This window comes from Podarcis muralis, chromosome 3, assembly GCF_964188315.1.
Source record: "Podarcis muralis chromosome 3, rPodMur119.hap1.1, whole genome shotgun sequence".
Lineage (NCBI taxonomy): Eukaryota > Metazoa > Chordata > Lepidosauria > Squamata > Lacertidae > Podarcis > Podarcis muralis.
The window spans coordinates 75,190,284-75,208,358 of NC_135657.1; the positions used below are offsets into that span (position 1 = coordinate 75,190,284).

Below are 18,075 nucleotides of genomic sequence, written 5' to 3' on the forward strand. Positions count from 1 at the left end.
TTGGAGCAAACAGTTCAGTGTGGATTTTGGTTCTTTTATATTAATGTCAAACTTGATTTTTCTGTTCATATGAACTTGAGCTGTTGTAGTTGAATCTTGTTTTGGCTATGTGACAAGATATAAGTCATGTGGCTAAATTCTGAATAACTAGTCGAATATTTCTAATATTTATATCCCATGTATCTTAATTTATAGGGTCTCAAGAGATCTAACTTTTATTTTATTTTATTTATTTTATATTCCACCCTTCATCCAAAGATCTCAGGGCATTTGCATTTTTGGTGGACACAATCAAGCCCCATTAAGTTCAATGGAAGGGAGTTAATAATGTGCTTCACTCTCTGATAGAAATTAATGGAACTTAAAAAGAACATAATCATGCCAAATAATGAAATAGCTGGTTTTGTATGTTTGTGTTGGGCAAGCTGTGTGTGTGTGTGTGTGTGTGTGTGAGAGAGAGAGAGAGAGAGAGAGAGAGAGAGAGAGAGAGAGACTCAACTGATGTTGTTTTTTAATCTTGAAAGCAGAAATACCTTCAGTTATGTTAATGCATGGTTTTAAAAATCCTTAAAGAGAGAAAAGCAGGTGTTTTTTTTAAAATGAAGTTTAATTATGTAAAGTATTTTAAAAAGCAAGGTAGAGAGGAACAAAAGAAGCACTAAATAGAAAAATGACTAGGAACAGAAAATGTTTTTCTCCTTAAGTGTATTCACTTTTTAAAAATCAGTGAACTAATGGGATATATTATCAAATGCAGTGGAAATTGTAATTTGAAGGACAGTGGTGTGATGTTCTTTTCTGTGTTTTCAATTCAGCTTATCCAGTTGATTTTGAGTCACCTTGCAGTCCCAGATCTGTGTAGACTATCGCAGACATGTAAGCTACTTTATCAGCACTGCTGTGATCCTCTGCAGTACATTCACCTCAGTTTGCAACCTTATTGGGCAAGAATAAACGACACAGCTCTAGAATACCTACAGTCTCGCTGTATCCTTGTCCAGTGGCTGAATTTATCTTGGACTGGAAACAGAGGAACCATTTCTCTATCTGCTTTTAGCAGGTCAGTGCTCTGAATCATGGTGTACTAAATATTTGAGAATCCCCTTTCAGGTAGGACAGAAACGTTCTCTTGTTTCTTTTTCACATTGCCCTAATCCAGCAACAGTAATTCAAACTCAGGTATGGGTTTCTACACATGGATTTGCAGCGGCAGAAGGGAATGGAATTTGACACATAACTACATTTCTAACAACTGGCTTTTGTGTGTGTCAGAGGCAGTGTTGCTCTCTTCTTGGAGTGAAGGTTGAGGGTAAGTTCAGCCTAATTCTTCAGTCTTGCCATTTTATCCCAGTGGCGCTGTGGGTAAAAGCCTCAGCGCCTAGGGCTTGCCGATCGAAAGGTCGGCGGTTCGAATCCCCGCAGTGGGGTGAGCTCCCGTCGTTCGGCCCCAGCTCCTGCCAACCTAGAAGTTCGAAAGCACCCCCGGGTGCAAGTAGATAAATAGGGACCGCTTACTAGCGGGAAGGTAAACGGCGTTTCCGTGTGCGGCTCTGGCTTGCCAGAGCAGCGATGTCACGCTGGCCATGTGACCCGGAAGTGTCTCCGGACAGCGCTGGCCCCCGGCCTCTTGAGTGAGATGGGCGCACAACCCTAGAGTCTGTCAAGGCTGGCCCGTACGGGCAGGGGTACCTTTACCTTTACCTTATTTCCCTTCCACCTGTCAAACAGTTGGCCAATAAAGCCGTATTTGACAATGGTAGAGATGTAAGTGGACCCATAACTAAAGCAGCGAGGCCTGTGACTTGCCACTGCTGTGTTTATGGATCCCTATATCATGGCAATAATGACCTATCTGAGAGAAATGAGGAATGTTTATTGGGTCAGAGAAGGTAGGCTTCACTGAAGAATTGGGAACATAATGTCATTTCTGAAAGGTTAGCAGTAACAGAGAAGCTAGCGAGAAGAGTTCCAGAATGTTGCAGTTCCACATATTAGTTCCACATATTAGCATTCTGGATTAGTTGTAGTTTCCGGGTCACCTTTAAAGGTAGCCCCACATAGAGCGCATTGCAGTAGTCCAAGCAGGAGATAACCAGAGCATGCACCACTCTGGTGAGGCAGTCCGCAGGCAGATAGGGTCTCAGCCTGCGTACCAGATGGAGCTGGTAAACAGCTGCCCTGGACACGGATTTGACAGCTGTGTCATGGCCATGGACAGCTGTGAGTCCAAAATGACTCCCAGGCTGCGCACCTGGTCCTTCAGGGTCCTATATGGGCAGAGCTCCTCTTGTGGTTAGCCTAGATCCAGCCCATTGCTTGAACACTGTTAGGCTGCAATCCTCAGCCCATCCTATTACAGTATATTGATGCTTGTGGACCCATGAGTAAGTTGTCTAGGATTTTAGTTTTTAGGTAGAAAAAAACCAAGAGGTAGCTTTGCCTAGTATCTCTATCCTTTGGGGGCCAAACTTTAGATTATGTTTATAGTCCTTTAAAGTTATAGGTAGCTAGCTATTTGTTTATATTTCTGAAAATGTTGAGTATCGGTAGAATATGTATTAACTCCAAGGAAATAGAACAAATTAGAATAGTGATCTAAGAAATCTGACAAGCAAAGGATATATTACCATGAGAGGACAGAATGCTTCAGGCATGTGAACATCCTGAGGCAAAGCTGAAGGTAATTTAACTTATTGATAATGTCCATCTCCTTAGGGCTATATAAGAATGCCATCATGTTTTACTTTTGAGAATTACTAAGTTTGCTAAACTTCTGTGCTTGAGCTAAAAAGGGAGTTTGGGAAATACTGATTGGGACAATAAATCAAATTTAGTAATATATATTTGAATAATTTTATATTGCTCTGTCAGTGAAAGAATGACATGTGAATTGAGAAAATGGTGCACATAATCATATTACATACGGATAATTCTGATTTGGCATCAGAAGAGCAGTAGAGTTTTTAACACTGCTTGCTAATGTCAATTGTAGCAGGATAAAGTTTGTGCTGCTGCAAAATATTTGAGTGTTTTGGGGGCAAGAAATTATATTTTAAAGAAATTATACTTTAAAAGTTGAGATTTCAATCGCTTTATTGCATGTAACATTGTAAATCGTGAAGACAATGAAACAAATTTATTTACATTTATTCTGTGTTGGGGTTTTTTGGGGGGAGTGAAAATTAAAGGAATGCTTATGTAAGAATTTGTCTAGGATGTTCACATTACTTGAATAAAGTTGGCTTGGTGTCTTATGGTCTTAAATTTCACAGTACAATAATGTTACAAAAATTAGCCTCTACAGTATGCTTCTTATGTATGTAAAATGTGTATGAAATAATGTGATGCCAAAATTCTAAGGCTTGATGTGTTGTGGTAGCACTTCTAGAGGATTCTTCTTCTGATCAATGGAAAACTGCATTAGAATAAGTTCAGTAATAAATACAGATCCTAAGAAATTTTGCTTTTACTCTATTGGACTTTGTGAATGTGATCTGGTCTGCAAATAAGCTTAGATGTGCCTTGTGCCTGTACTCACTTATCCTGACACTGTCCCTTCCTTACTGTCTTCTTGGTGTGTCACATTTAATCTAGAGACAGTAGTTTCTGCCATCATCATTCTCTTGTTTCCCGGGTTGTGTACACACCATATTTTAAGGCACATTTTCCTCCAAAACACCCTGGGAACTGTATCTTACCTCTCACAGAACTACAATTCCCAAAACACATTTTAAAAAAACTACAGTTCCCAGGATTCTTGAGGGGGGTGCTTTAAATGTATGGTGTGCATGCCGTTCGGGTCTCCCTGACACTACTGTCCCTCGCAGTGGCAAGGATATCAGTGCGTTTAGGCTTAGGGCACATGCTATGCTGTGAGGATATATGGGAAACCTTTGGAACACAAATAACTGCTTCACAAGTTACAAAATGCTTTCAGAAGAGACATTTCGGTGTAGAAATTAACTTAAATCCCAAGCATGAACCCAGTGACCTGTAATGTGTGATGATTACATGTCTGTGTGGTTATTTGTATATACAGTCGTCAAACCTCGGCTGTCGAATGTAATCCGTTCAGGAAGACCATTCGACTTCCAAAACGTTCGACAACCGAGGCGCGGCTTCTGATTGGTTGCAAGAGTTTCTTGTACTCACGCGGAAGCCACGTCGGACGTTCGGGTTCCAAAAGACGTTTGAAAACCGGAGCATTTACTTCCAGGTTTTCAGCATTCAGGAGCCGAAGCATTTGAAAACGGAGCCATTCGAGAACCAAGGCTTGACTGTACGTACATCAGAAGCTACAATTGAATTCCCACAGTATGCACACATTGCAGCATTTCTGAGAACCAATTTTGTAATTTGCAAAATGGGCTCTAGCTTTCTGGTTTAGGTGTATCATGATGCTTCCATGGTAGAATTTTCCTTCTTGTAGCTGTGAGGAAACTTCTCTTGGCTGGTTAAAGTGCTTTCCCTTGGTCCCTGGTGTTGATTATGCTCCCCCCTCAGTTCTGTGTTTAAGCTGTTGCTTTACAGTGGTACCTTGGGTTAAGTACTTAATTCGTTCCGGAGGTCCGTACTTAACCTGAAACTGTTCTTAACCTGAAGCACCACTTTAGCTAATGGGGCCTCCTGCTGTCACTGCACCGCTGGAGCACGATTTCTGTTCTCATCCTGAAGCAAAGTTCTTAACCCAAGGTACTATTTATGGGTTAGCGGAGTCTGGCGTATGTAACCTGAAGCGTATGTAACCTGAGGTACCACTGTACTAATAAGGCTTCTTATTAGGCATGCATAGCATTGTTCTCGAGCTTCTAAGACATGGCAAGAGAAATAACTGGGTTTTATCCAGGTGGTCCCCCCCCCCCCCCAATTTAAACTACTGTAAGAAAAGACGCTTCTTTTCTTGTTGAATTAACCCACATGACAATGTGCTTTTTACAGATTCTTGAAGGTTTGTGGTTCAGAACTAGTGCGCCTGGAGTTGTCTTGTGGTCATTTCCTCAATGAGGCTTGCTTGGAGGTCATTGCTGAGACGTGTCTGAATCTTCAAGAATTAAATCTCTCCTCCTGTGATAAGCTACCACCTCAGGCTTTCAATCACATTGCCAAGTTGTGCAACCTTACACGTCTAATTCTCTACCGAACGAAAGTAGAGGTAAAGTTTTTCTTTTTCTTTTATCAGTGATGATAAGACTTAAGCCTCAGAAACAGAATAGAGTGTAACTTCTGTGAAGTATTCATGTTTGAAAAATTCAGGAAAAATATATCTCTTAGGGCAGTATCCAGCAATCCAGTATCACACATAGGATTTCCCCTCCTCCCTCCCAGATCTGTCCCAAGGATCCCTCAATGCTCCAGAGCAGATTTTGAGGGAACACAAAGCGAAATTTGTTCTATCAACAGTGTCAGTTCTGTTGGTTGACAGCCATCACTGGATTTCGTACTTAAGACTGTAGCTAATAAATACAGCTTGCATCTGTTAGTATAGATACATTCCTAGTTTACTGCATTTCTCTGCTCCCTAATCCCTCAGGATTTTTAATGTGTCTGGTGGGAATTCAATACCATCCATTCTATCATGTGTAACTTAACTTGCTCTCTCCTGGAATGCTGATTGCTACTATGATGTCCTGAGAGTCATCTAAGCGAAAGTCGGGGGGGGGGCATGCCGTAAGTTTCCTCCAGCCTGAGTCAGTGACTGCCAAAGCATCAGTCACAATAATTTTGTTCAAAGTTTCAACTTCAGCAATAGCACATCTTTCTGTTACTAACCAAAGGTTAGTAAATTTAAGGTTAGTAAAATATTTTTTTCCTGATCTGTTTTGGGAGTTACTTACACACAGATGTAATGACAGCTTGCGTTCTGCAAGCGTAAATACCTTCCTTGCTGCCAATGGAAAATACACCTGTTGTAGTCTATGGGTTATTAAAGTATGTGCAGACAGAAGATTCACAGGTACACATGTTTCATTTTCAGGCTCAAATTATTGGCTGCAATTGCAGCCAGTTGTATTGCAAACCTACGTCACCCCATGTTTATTCAATGCACATGGCTAGTTATCTCTGTGTTGGGCCAATAGTGGAACAATTTTACCATTTGAAAATGCCTTTTAGAAGAGACCTAGCCTTCTGCTTAAACAATCCAGCTGTAGTTTCCCTTCATGAAATGCAACCAAATGTGTACAAAACCAAGATGTAATAAATTATAAATAATTACAACTTAAATATTCTTACTTTTTGAAATAACTTATTACAAGTTATAATTTTGCTTCAGTCATCTAAGTAATCTTTAAGTTATACTAAATTAAGACTGCAGTTATACTCAAAAGAGTTTTGTGCTGGTGGTCTTAGTATTTGCTGACTCTTTAATCCTTTATTCATTGAATATGCATTCACAGCATACTTCCAGAATTTGTTGGCATTGATGCATTTGAGGTGCACAATGGACAATAAAAGTACTTTGTTCATAGTAACTTGACAATACACATCATTATTTTGGCTTGTATATGTATGTTATCTTGATTTGATTCTTATCTTGATTTTCTGTTTCCACTTCTGTGTTGGAGCCAACATGATATCTTGATGAAGCTATCAAATCTATGATTCTAGTGCTTTTACATTCAAAAGCATCAGGATGTCATGTTTTTAAAAATAAAGTATCAATTCATATGTTGTGTAACTAACTACCCGACCATTTCAAACTTTTTTATGCTGTTGTTGCATTTGAATGTACATAATAGGAATTATAATTTAGAACTTGTTGCAAACCTATGTTTGTATAATTATATATTTTGTACAACATGGTAACATCTTAGAACTGGCATTGAACAGTGTTTAATGGGGAATAGATTTGCAATCTATTTGCAATCTAGTATCTTAAGGAATCTGGAATCTGGGTACATACTCATCTTCTCCCTGCCACCTTTAAAGTCCTTCTTGCTACACCCAAAAAAGGTGGTACAGTGGTACCTCAGGTTAAGTACTTAATTCGTTCCGGAGGTCCGTACTTAACCTGAAACTGTTCTTAATCTGAAGCACCACTTTAGCTAATGGGGCCTCCTGCTGCCCCGCCACCGGAGCACGATTTCTGTTCTCATCCTGAAGCAAAGTTCTTAACCTGAAGCACTATTTCTGGGTTAGCGGAGTCTGTAACCTGAAGCGTATGTAACCCGAGGTGCCACTGTATATCCCCTGTAGTATAAAAGTTGCCTGAAGCAACAAAATACTTCTTTCAGTTTTCCGAACATACATGTAATTTCCCCCCCCCCTCAAAGCACAGTACATTTTGTCCTAATTTGCACCAAAAAACTCACTTCTCAATATGTCTTAAAGTGGCCCTGTTTAAATAGAATCATACAACTTGTTTATTTTCATTTCAATTGCATGTCCAGGCATTGTGCTCCCCAGTCCCCAACCCGCAGACAAATAAAGGACCACGTAGACTGGTTTGGATCGAAACAGGCCACAACTGTATTTAACGCAGATGAAAGAGGTTTGGCATGTAGGTCACTCCAGGCAGGGGCTTCCTAAGAATTATATCAAATAGGGTGACGCCTGCGGGGACCGCCATCTGGAGGGAATTCCCTTGGCCCTGGCCACACCAGGGCACGTGGACATGGCCACTCTCCCTGGATCACTTTAACAGGATATGTTTGGAGGGGCAGGCAGAGACTACGACCTCCCCTCCATCCAAGACAAAGGATTGCCCCAATGCCCAACGCAGTTGTGACAGTTGCTATGAGGTAGGCAAAACAAAGAATGGAAATATATTTGAAGCCTAACCAAGATTAAAATAAAAACTGTAAAACACACGCAAGCAATAAACAAACATCCTGAAGTGCAAAAAGCTATATTTATGATAATCCCAATATATCTCCAGTAGATCGGGGGCAGGGCAGGGGGGCGGCGTGAGCGTTTTCAAACAATACGTACAATATAAGTAAAAATGTGAAAGTCGCAACATATCACTCCATTTGAAAATTCAATAAAATAATTACAGGAGCCAGGTTTGAGGAGGAACATGGGATTTTTTTTTTATGTTGGCTAAGGGGGCGTGTGTTACAAAAGCTTGATAAATACTTCAGTAGAATAAGGCATGTCCAACTATATTTGATTAGTCTGGCTTTCATTTTCTTTCACCATTAAATAAATGGAGTTGTGCAGCATTGTGAAAGCTGCACTTTGCCCTTTCCATTCTTTTCTCCATCTCCCCTTATGTTGTAGAAATATTCCTTTGAAGACTAAACCTATTGAGTCATCATGTCTGTATATTAAAGTAAGCCTGATTAGGACTCATTTGTGCCATTAATAATTGATAATATTCAATTGTCCATAAAGACTACAGTACTAAAGAGGTTATCAAACATATGTTTGAGTACTGAAAATCAGTATTTGCTTACAGAAATAGTAAAAGTTATGTAGCAATTTACTAACATTAAACGTATCAACCACTGTGGTGGTTACATTTTAATAGTAACTAACTTTTGCACAATATTGCCAATTGTTACATTAATCTGACATTGCAGGCAGATAATTAGTGATTAGATAAGACTTACTCACTATTCATCAATGCTTAACTGTGATATGTATTTATGCATTTTTTCACCTTCAGTAAAAATCCTGAAAAAGTCTTTTTCAAGCCTCAAAGAAATACACCAAACTTATTATGTTACATTAAAATATAACATTTTTAATGTTTTTACTCTAGTAGAAGTAAATCATTCAGAATTTTTATTTAATTATGTTGGTCCCCAGTTTATTTTCCTGTGAAGCCTATTTCTAAACTAAATATCACACTTCAGACTAAGATACGAAATTCAGAAAACTATGTCTCAGACAACTTGGACTACTAATTTAGAATATGTGTTTGTGATTATTTTGTGTGAGATGTGTATTATATGCCTAAAGTGGTAATGCTTACTGCAACCTCAAAAAAAATGGCCATTTCGCAAGGTGCATCTGATATTCTGGTGGAGTCCCTCTTGCTGTGTTTTAATGATGTGGCACCTCACCATAAGCATGTTTAAAATAGCAGCAACATGACTGTAAAGTGCACGTTGTATTTGTTTCCATCTGTATGTTGCTAGTGACAGGAGCTCGATGATTGTCAGTACCCTTGTCAGCAAGAGCATCCTGTGACATTAAAGTCACCAGCTCGGTCCTGATGCTGTGTGACTCTATTGGCAGTTCCATCAGGCTGCAGCCGATCAGTGAATGTCAGAGATGCTGTACTTTTCTGGGATGTCACCAGCCCTCTGTGTTTTTGGTGTGGCCTTGCTTGTTGTTTGAATTTGCCAGACTTCTAAGAGCTTTCCTAAGGGAAAGGAACTGATAGGTCATGGGAATAAAGGTGTCTTCAGGGCATGCAAAACCACATCCAGAGTGACTTATTATATAAAGGCTTGTAATGATTACCTTGACTCTAAGCCAATCAATGGTTAGAGCATCTGGGGACTCATTAAATGGCATTTGTGGTGTCTGTTACCTAGGTTTTGAGCTGAATTTCAGGGAAAGTGGTGACAGCCTTTAATGTCTAATTGACCCTTTCTCTTTGTGTTTGCTTTCTATATTTGCTTCTGATGTGTTCCCCAATGGCAGCAAACAGCACTGCTCAGCATTCTGAACTTCTGTTCAGATCTTCAGCACCTCAGCCTGGGTAGCTGTGTAATGGTAAGTTTTAAAAGTCCAGGCTCGGTGTATGTTATCAGAATTTAGACTTCCCAGCTCACTTGCAGAAAAATCTAACCGCCTGTTTTCATCCTTTCATCTAATACCTATGCACTTCTTATAAAAAGATAAAATAAATGTTTGCTTGAATTTACATCTGTCCATCTGCCAAGCTTCTATTTCATCACTTGGGCTACTTTGTAGGAATTGCAGAAATCCTCCTGTGTATAGTCATAGGTGGGTAGAATTAATTGGACTCGATGGCCCTTGTGGTCTATTCCAACTCTATGATTCTAATTTATGTATTTAGTTCAAGTCATGGAAATCCCTGTTGTGGTGTTTCCCATACGATGATGTCGCTTGTCACGTGCGTGTGTATATTCAAATATATAGCTTCCAGATTTTTAAACGTTCATTTCCTTCTACTTATGCACCTTTAGGATTATAAGCTAGACTGCATATGTTTTTGAGTTGTATATTCCCCCCTCCCAAGCTCAAATTATAATTATTCATCAGATTCCACTGCAGAAGCCGAAATCTGCCAAGGAAAACCATTTTGTGTGTGGAGTGGAGTGGACATTATATAGTTTACATCCCAACCCTATTTCGCCCTCTGCTTTCCAGGGTCACACACAGCCAGATTGCAGCAGCCATGACTGCGTTTTGCAAGTACTCCCCACCCCCCCCAAAAAAGTATAGGAAATAACTATACAGTGTTATCGGTGATTGGTCCATGATCTGCAGCTTCCCTGCTCCTATGTATCACAATTCTTCTGCTGAACAGACATTGTATTATTACTACTATTCATTGATTTATATACCACTTCCATGCCAAAATGGCTTCTAAGCAGTTTGCAAGTATAAAATCAATTATAAAGTGTCTACACTTAATTCAAATACACAATAAAACAATTCTGTCAAAACATTAAAAATGCAATATATATATATATATATATATCCCATTAAAATATTATATATATAAAACAAACCCATTAAAAAGCATAGCACTTAAAGTAAAGCAGTTTAAAAATAGGAGCATGCTTAATTTTGTGGCAGAGTAATAAAACAGATAGTTTCATTTGAGTAATAATCCTCTATAGTTGAAGAATATTCATGGTGCCACTCATGACTGACTCATAGCCTAAGTGACATTATCAAGATGGTTGCCACCCATATACTCTGCCATGAAACAGGTTTTTAAACATTGTGTTCCCTGAGTATATGGAATTGCTTCAATACAGAATTTACCACATGGTGTATCCCAAATAGTCACAAAATGAAGGTGAGGAGGTCCCTGGGGGCCACCCATGACCTCTTGGCAAACTGGCCATCCCTATTTAGGAGACCTGAAGTGTGTGATGTTGCACAGAATAATTTTTGCTGGCTGCATGTGGGTATTAAAGACCATTTGCTTATAAACACGCTTGAAATTTGTGGTACTTGTGTCTAACCTGCAGCTAACAGGTTCATAATTTTAAATGCAAGATTGAGGGTATAAATACCAGTATCCTCCAAATGAGTGTTATTTCTTCACAGATTGAAGACTATGACACAATAGCTAGCATGATGGGAGCCAAGTGCAAAAAACTTCGTACGCTGGATTTATGGCGATGTAAAAACATTACTGAAAATGGAATAGCAGAGCTAGCTTCCGGCTGTCCACTGTTGGAGGAGCTGGATCTTGGCTGGTGCCCAACCCTTCAGAGCAGCACCGGCTGCTTTGCACACCTTGCGCGTAAACTCCCAAACTTGCAAAAGCTCTTTCTGACAGCCAACAGGTCTGTGTGTGACTCCGACATAGATGAACTTGCTGCAAATTGTACTAATCTCCGGCAGCTTGATATTTTGGGTGAGTAGCCATAAAAACACTTGGATCTTCTTTAAATCGATCGGTTGTATCAACAGCAGAAGATAAACTGTATGTGTTGTATAAAAGAAGATGTGGTCTTGAAAGTAAATACTGGGTTCATGATTCACATATAAAAAGTTTCCGTGAGAATGCTTTCACGGGTTCAAAGCATAATGGATTATGGGGTTAGACCAGTTTAATTCCAGATTCTTTGATTTACTGGATTGTGAAGCAGGCAGCAAATTTGTTTAATCGTTTATCCTTTGCTGCTAAAGGGACTAGTTTTCTGATGATTTCCTCAAAATGTTTTAACTGCAATTGCCGGTTTTCAAAAGCTCTTGGAATTTGAATAGCGTGTGACAGGATATATTTATAAAGTGTGAACCTTATGATCAAACAGTTTCTTGCAGAGCACATAATAGAGTGCTCTGTTGGGCTTCTTTCTTCAAAAAGAAACCAAATTTTTATTTTTTGAAAAAGAAATCAGCATAATTTTTCATTTCCTATTGCAATTGGTATAAGAGACTGTCTCCGCACCCCCCCCCCCAGCCCCAAAAGCTTAAAACTTAAACTACAGCTCAAAACCGTAGAAAGCTTTTGCTAGTCAAAATGAAAGCTTTTTCATGAAGGTTAAAAAGGAGTTGTTTTTATAGGTTACACATCATGTTAACTATCTTAGCCAAAAGTACAATAATAATGGAAAGCTTTGTGTTCTGATACACAGTCTTGAAATATCCATACTAAATAGTTCATATGAATGTTCCTGTGTTTGTGGCATGTAAAGAGGAAGCCAAAAGAAGCTAATTCATTGACACATAAAATCAAAGCACTAGTTCTGGGTATTCCAGGCCTAGAAAAAATGCTGCTCCAGTGTAATGTGGTAAGAAGGGCGTTGTTCATTTACACAAGTGTCATGCTGTGTGACTGCATCTTCTGTGTGACTGGATTCTTCCATCTTTGATGGTGTTACAGAAGCCCATCTATACAGATGGATTGATCTCCAACTTTCATACAGCAAAAGAAAACAATACACCAAACCCCTTGTATAAAGTCAAAATATACGCTTCCACCAATTTTTCCATGGCAGTGGTTAATAAAGCCTCCCCAATTCTTTGTGATTCCTCAGAAATAAGTCCCATTGTGTTCAAGTGTGTGTTTAGGATCGAAGCCTGAGGCATTTTTCTATTTAGTCATGCTGTTTAGTATTCCAATAGAATATGGATTTGAAATTTTGTTTCCAAAGAAAGGACACTTTTGCACATTTCAGGAGATCAGTCAAGACCTTACTTTTTAGAACGGATATGGTTTGTTGGATTAGTGATGCTTTGGGCGTTTTCTAAGCTGTGTGGTAAATCTTAGGTATAGGTAAAGGGACCCCTGACCATTAGGTCCAGTCGCGGACAACTCTGGGGTTGTGGTGCTCATCTCGCTTTATTGGCTGAGGGAGCCCGCATAGAGCTTCCAGGTCATGTGGCCAGCATGACTAAGCTGCTTCTGGCGAACCAGAGCAGTGCAGGGAAACTAGCAGGGACCAAGCAACAGGAGCTCACCCCATCGCGGGGATTCGAACTGCCGACCTTCTGATTGGCAGGCCCTAGGCTCTGTGGTTTAACCCAGAGCGCCACCTGTGTCCCATGGTAAATCTTAGGCTTTAACATATTGTTTTTATTCATCGTAAAATGTTTGTTGCAAGCTGCTGCTACTACCGAGGTGCTTGGGATGCAGGCATGGGATATAAGTATTTTTTAAAATTTTGTCTTCACTACTTTTGAGTGCCTCAGTGCACTCCCATCTCCCACACCTGTATGTGCTTCCTTCTTGAGCTCAGTCTCTGCCTAAATCTCTGCAATCTCTTCCATAGGGAGAACTTTAATCCCTTCTTTTGGAGAGTTAGTTTTGCCCCCTTTCCCATCTAGCTCTCTTGTTGGCACTAATAACAAAAAATTAAGAACAGACAAAGATGTCACAGCAAAAATGTTTAGTTTCTCTACTGTAGAAATTTTGATTCAGGAATCAGCGCAGTTACTGAATTTGAGAGGCACAACTAAAAGGACTTACGTATTTGCAAGTCTGCAACTTGGTCACCCTGTTGGATGATGTTGTTTTTCTTCGATCCACGAAGAAATGCCAGGTTTAGTGGACTGATTAAAGTATGAAAATGGGTAATATGTGAAAGTGGAATACATAGTTTTGTTCCTTGCCTGCAGGGCACCATATGCAGTGCCATTGTGTGATCACATAAACTGCAGCATATGTGTGGATTATGCTTAAATAAGGGCAAAGAACATGCTCCAGAAAAACAAACTCCCTTTTGATATTTTGACTGCAGCCAGGCAGCATAAAGTACAGCTTAGAAGAATGTGGTGGGTTTAAGCCATCTGTATGCACAATACATCAGTTGCTATCCAAACTCGTTGAATTAAAATCTGTAATTCTAGGTAAGTTCACACAAATTTAAAAGCTCTATTTTCAAATATGTAAAACCACCTGGGCATGAAAGGAGGAATAACAATGTGTTTCCCCCTTGTACAAGAATATTTCACTACCTCATACATGCTGTAAACCCCCCCCCCCCCAAAAAAAAAACCCTCCCACATCTTCCTAGAATGCCAAAAGCTCCAACTGTCCCCTTCATGGCTGTCAAAATCATCAGCTTTCCTTGACAGTTTCAAAATGCAGTTACTCAGTTTCTGTACAGAAATAAGCAGCACATTAAAAACATAGCCCCCTCTCCAGAAAGGCATCTTGCGCCTGAATTTCTAAGAGCTTCCCTTCAAAAGGTCTCCACAGAACTCCCAGGCCACTCTTTAACCCTTCCACCACCATTTCAATGCAGTATTCCCTGTCTTGGGAGCTGTCAGATTCCAAGAGCATTTTAGAGAACAATCTGAAAATACTTGTTCTAACTTCTTTCCCTACCGGGTAGTAATCAATGCTAGTCCTACTGCTGTGCAAACCTATTGGAAGTTAATGGGCATGACTAGGGTTTATTCATTTCTGTGGGTCTACTCTAAATAGGACTTAGCCAAATACAACCCACTGTTCAGATTTTTGAATAGATATACACATGGCAAATAAAGCAAAGGAATGGAATTCTGCTTGTTGGCAACAAAGTGGTCTTAAGCACACCTTAGCATGCCTGTATCAAATAATTTGTACAAGGAAAAAAATGACTGTTTTTATCTGTGATTATTTAAAGCTAATTGTGGGTAGGTAGCAACTATCAAAAATTCAGAACGAGCCCTGTGAAATGTTATATTAATATCTTTTGATGGTTAATGCCACGAAGCTTGAAGGAAAGTATATGATGTATGATTTCTTCTGACCTGTTTTCTAAGTGATGTCCCTCTCTAAATATTCACAAGAACACAGCGGGTGCATCTGGGGAGTTGTGGATGGAACACAGATTGACAAGGCATGCTTTTGTTTTAATTAAACCACATTTCTGCACACTGCAAAGATTGTGCAGAGCGTGTTTTGATTTCTGTAGTTAGTGCTTTGGGCTAGTCTCAACTGGGCCATTTTACTGATAGAAGACTTAGCGAGTATGGTACATAGAACTGGTTTTCCAGTAAGTGTCAGAGAGGTTAATAGGAAAGGAGGCAGTTAGTGTGAAACTAATGACTATTATGTGACTTTCTGCTAATTCCCCACCACCTCACATTTTATTCTACCTTTCTCAAAGAAGATGAGTAGCCCTTTTATCATTACAGCAACCTTATAGAGACCATCCAGTGAGCTTCAGGGGTGAACAAAGTCTTCTGGGTTCACTATGCCACTCTGCCCTTTAAGCCTGTGTTTGGGTGTCAGAGAGGCTTCAGTTTATACTATTGATTTGGATAAGGGAAAGCCCCATTAAAATGAAATCTTTTTACTGACAATAAACATTGCACTTCCTCACCTTCCCAATAGCACATTGTACTTTGTTTATTTATTTAACTTTCAACTGGTTTCTTTTCCACTTTGTTCCCTCCCTTTCTTTTCTAGGCACAAGAATGGTGAGCCCTGCTTCTTTAAGAAAATTGCTGGAGTCTTGCAAAGATCTTTCCTTACTTGACGTGTCCTTCTGTTCACAAATTGATAATAGAGTTGTCCTAGAACTGAATGCCAATTTTCCTAATGTGCTCATCAAGAAGAGTTTCACTCAGTGACTCACTTCATATGCTGCTATATGGAATTGATTTGACAATTCCGTTTCCTGTGAATTTGTGCTGACTTTTTTCAAAGAAAAATATTCTGTGAATAATGGGGAAAAGTTAACTCTTCTTGACATGAAGGTTAAACGTCAAATCAAAGATTTAAAATGTGATAAGCCATTATTCCGTGTACAGTTTCCAGTTACTGTACTTCACAAGTGGACCTCCATATTTGAACTAGAAAGAATCATGTGAATATAAGGTGGCATACGTTTAAATGCATATTATGGAGCATTCAAGACTGCTTGGATTTTAACAGTGAAATAAGCTTGTAGCAAAAACTAAGCAAGAAATAAAAGAGAGACCTCAATTTTTAAGTTTTAGCATTAGTCTTTTAAGTTGTCTCTCGTTGCTTCTACCTTCATTCTTGCTACAAGAAAGTTCTATGGTCCCCAGGGACTGTAGGATTGCACCCTAATAAACTAAACTTTTAATTACACATAAAAATCTGTGACCTTCTTAGTTAATCAAAGAGCTGACAGACACTAAAGACCCTGCATTACATGATACAAGTTCTATGGGTGTCTCTTGCTTTTAGGAATCCTAGCAACTTAAGCATCGGGCTGTTGCCAGCCTTCCTCATTGATGGTTTCTCTCTCCACTTACACTACTAGGTTGAGCCTAAGGATGGGGGAGCCAGTGATGGTGCAGAAGAAAAGACTTTGAAAGACAAAGTAGATACAAAGCAAGCCAGGAGAAGTTGAACCATCACTAATTGTCAATCCTACATTTACATATCTGATTTTCAGATGTACAATTAAACTATATCTGTAGCTAAATAAGAATCCCTTTCAATTAGACAAAGACTTCCAAGTTTAAAAACACAAGTATTAATCTGATAGATTATGATTGAAACAATGATAATAAAAGATTACAATTTAAGAGGAGACAAAGGAGAAACCCCATGCATGGACTCAACCTCGTTTTTTTCAGTTTCTGCATGTTTTATGCATCTAGCAAGCACATCTCTTTTGGATTTATTGCAAAGTGGGCGGACACTTCATGTTATAGAGTCCCATGTGATTGGAAGCAAAGGTTCCTTCCTTGGTAGGATTATTCTGTTGGAGTAAGCCAACTTTTGGAAGCAAATGAATATGAATATGATTTATTAGTGTAGCTGAAGCCATTACAAAAAAACAAAATTTGTAAAACATACTACACAGTTAAAACAATGATTTAAACCAGAACTGAAATCAGTAAGTGTGAGATGGTATAAAAAACTGTATCTCTTTTATTTTAATGAGTCTTTAGCATGTGTAAGTTTCTCTGGATTGCATGCTTATTCTGCTGATGTTGCTTCTTATAGAAATAAGACAACAGGATTTCTATTCCAAGAAGTCTTCCGCAGCAGTGAATAGTACCCAAAAAACCCACTGAAATTTAAACTGAAAAAGGAGGGACTCTTGGAGAAGGACATGATTTCAACCAGAAATAAATCTCAACTGTCAGTTCAGTCATACATCAAGGCTCATATTTTTACTCAACTATTTTTACTAAAAATGGGCAGGTGGAACCACTTGGTTCATTTCTACCACTTTTCCTGAAACTTTTCTACAAGCCTGCAGAAAATGCTAAGTAGGGTGTGTTGGTCTGCACTCCTACACAGAGATCACCATTTCTTTTAGGGAAATGGAGATAGCAGGATTGCTTAGCTGATGAAATCCTTGGTTGTGTCTCTTCCCCCAACCCTGTTGTGAGGTCAAGTATGTGTGTACACAATCATGTGTACCAGCCTATAGAGGAATGTTACTGATATCCAAGAGGTATATAGAGAGAACTACAGCATTCTTTGTGATCATGGTAGCTGGAGAATTTGTTGCCACAATCATGGAAATCGCCGCTGGCTGCTTTACGTGCTATGCAGCTCACATTAAAGTTCCTTCATGTGTTGGTTTACCAACATATATAGTCACACGTGGATACAATAAATACGCCATGCATGTGTGAACCAGGCTTTAAAACATTGTACTTTGCTGACCGATACCTATCCTAAAGTTGTTCTGTAAAGATATTTTTTATTTTGCATTTTAAAAATGTAACTTTATATATTATATCCAGTGTAATTAAGAATTATATATGTACATACCTGTGACAGAAGAGTGCTTCTTTGGACTCTGTATATTTGCAGATGTTAACCTTCTAAAATAAGCCTTGTTTCATGTAGTTCAGGATATGCATGTTTATGTTTTCTTTGCAGTTAGACAAACACAGTTTTGTTTAAATATTGTTATCACTATAGTGTTTAAAACGTGTGCCTTCTGTTTTTACAATCAGTAATATGTCTAAAGACATTGGATTATTTTCTTCATGAAAATTAGGCTAGGAACGCAAGACTTGTCCAAGAACAAATTAAACTCTTTATTCAGA

At 39.1% G+C, this 18,075-nt stretch overlaps 1 protein-coding gene across 5 annotated transcripts in view; it reads left to right on the forward strand.

Annotated features, from left to right (window-relative positions):
• Positions 1–18,075, forward strand: part of FBXL4 (F-box and leucine rich repeat protein 4) — a 50,174-nt gene extending 32,099 nt beyond the window's left edge. For all 5 annotated transcript variants that reach the window (XM_077926145.1, XM_028723022.2, XM_028723023.2 and 2 more), the window contains exons 4-8: positions 816–1,060; positions 4,939–5,152; positions 9,595–9,666; positions 11,200–11,512; positions 15,500–18,075. In XM_077926145.1, the coding sequence (XP_077782271.1) occupies positions 816–1,060; positions 4,939–5,152; positions 9,595–9,666; positions 11,200–11,512; positions 15,500–15,663 (1,008 nt within the window). In that variant the 3' untranslated portion in view covers positions 15,664–18,075. The remainder of the gene's footprint in view (positions 1–815; positions 1,061–4,938; positions 5,153–9,594; positions 9,667–11,199; positions 11,513–15,499) is intronic.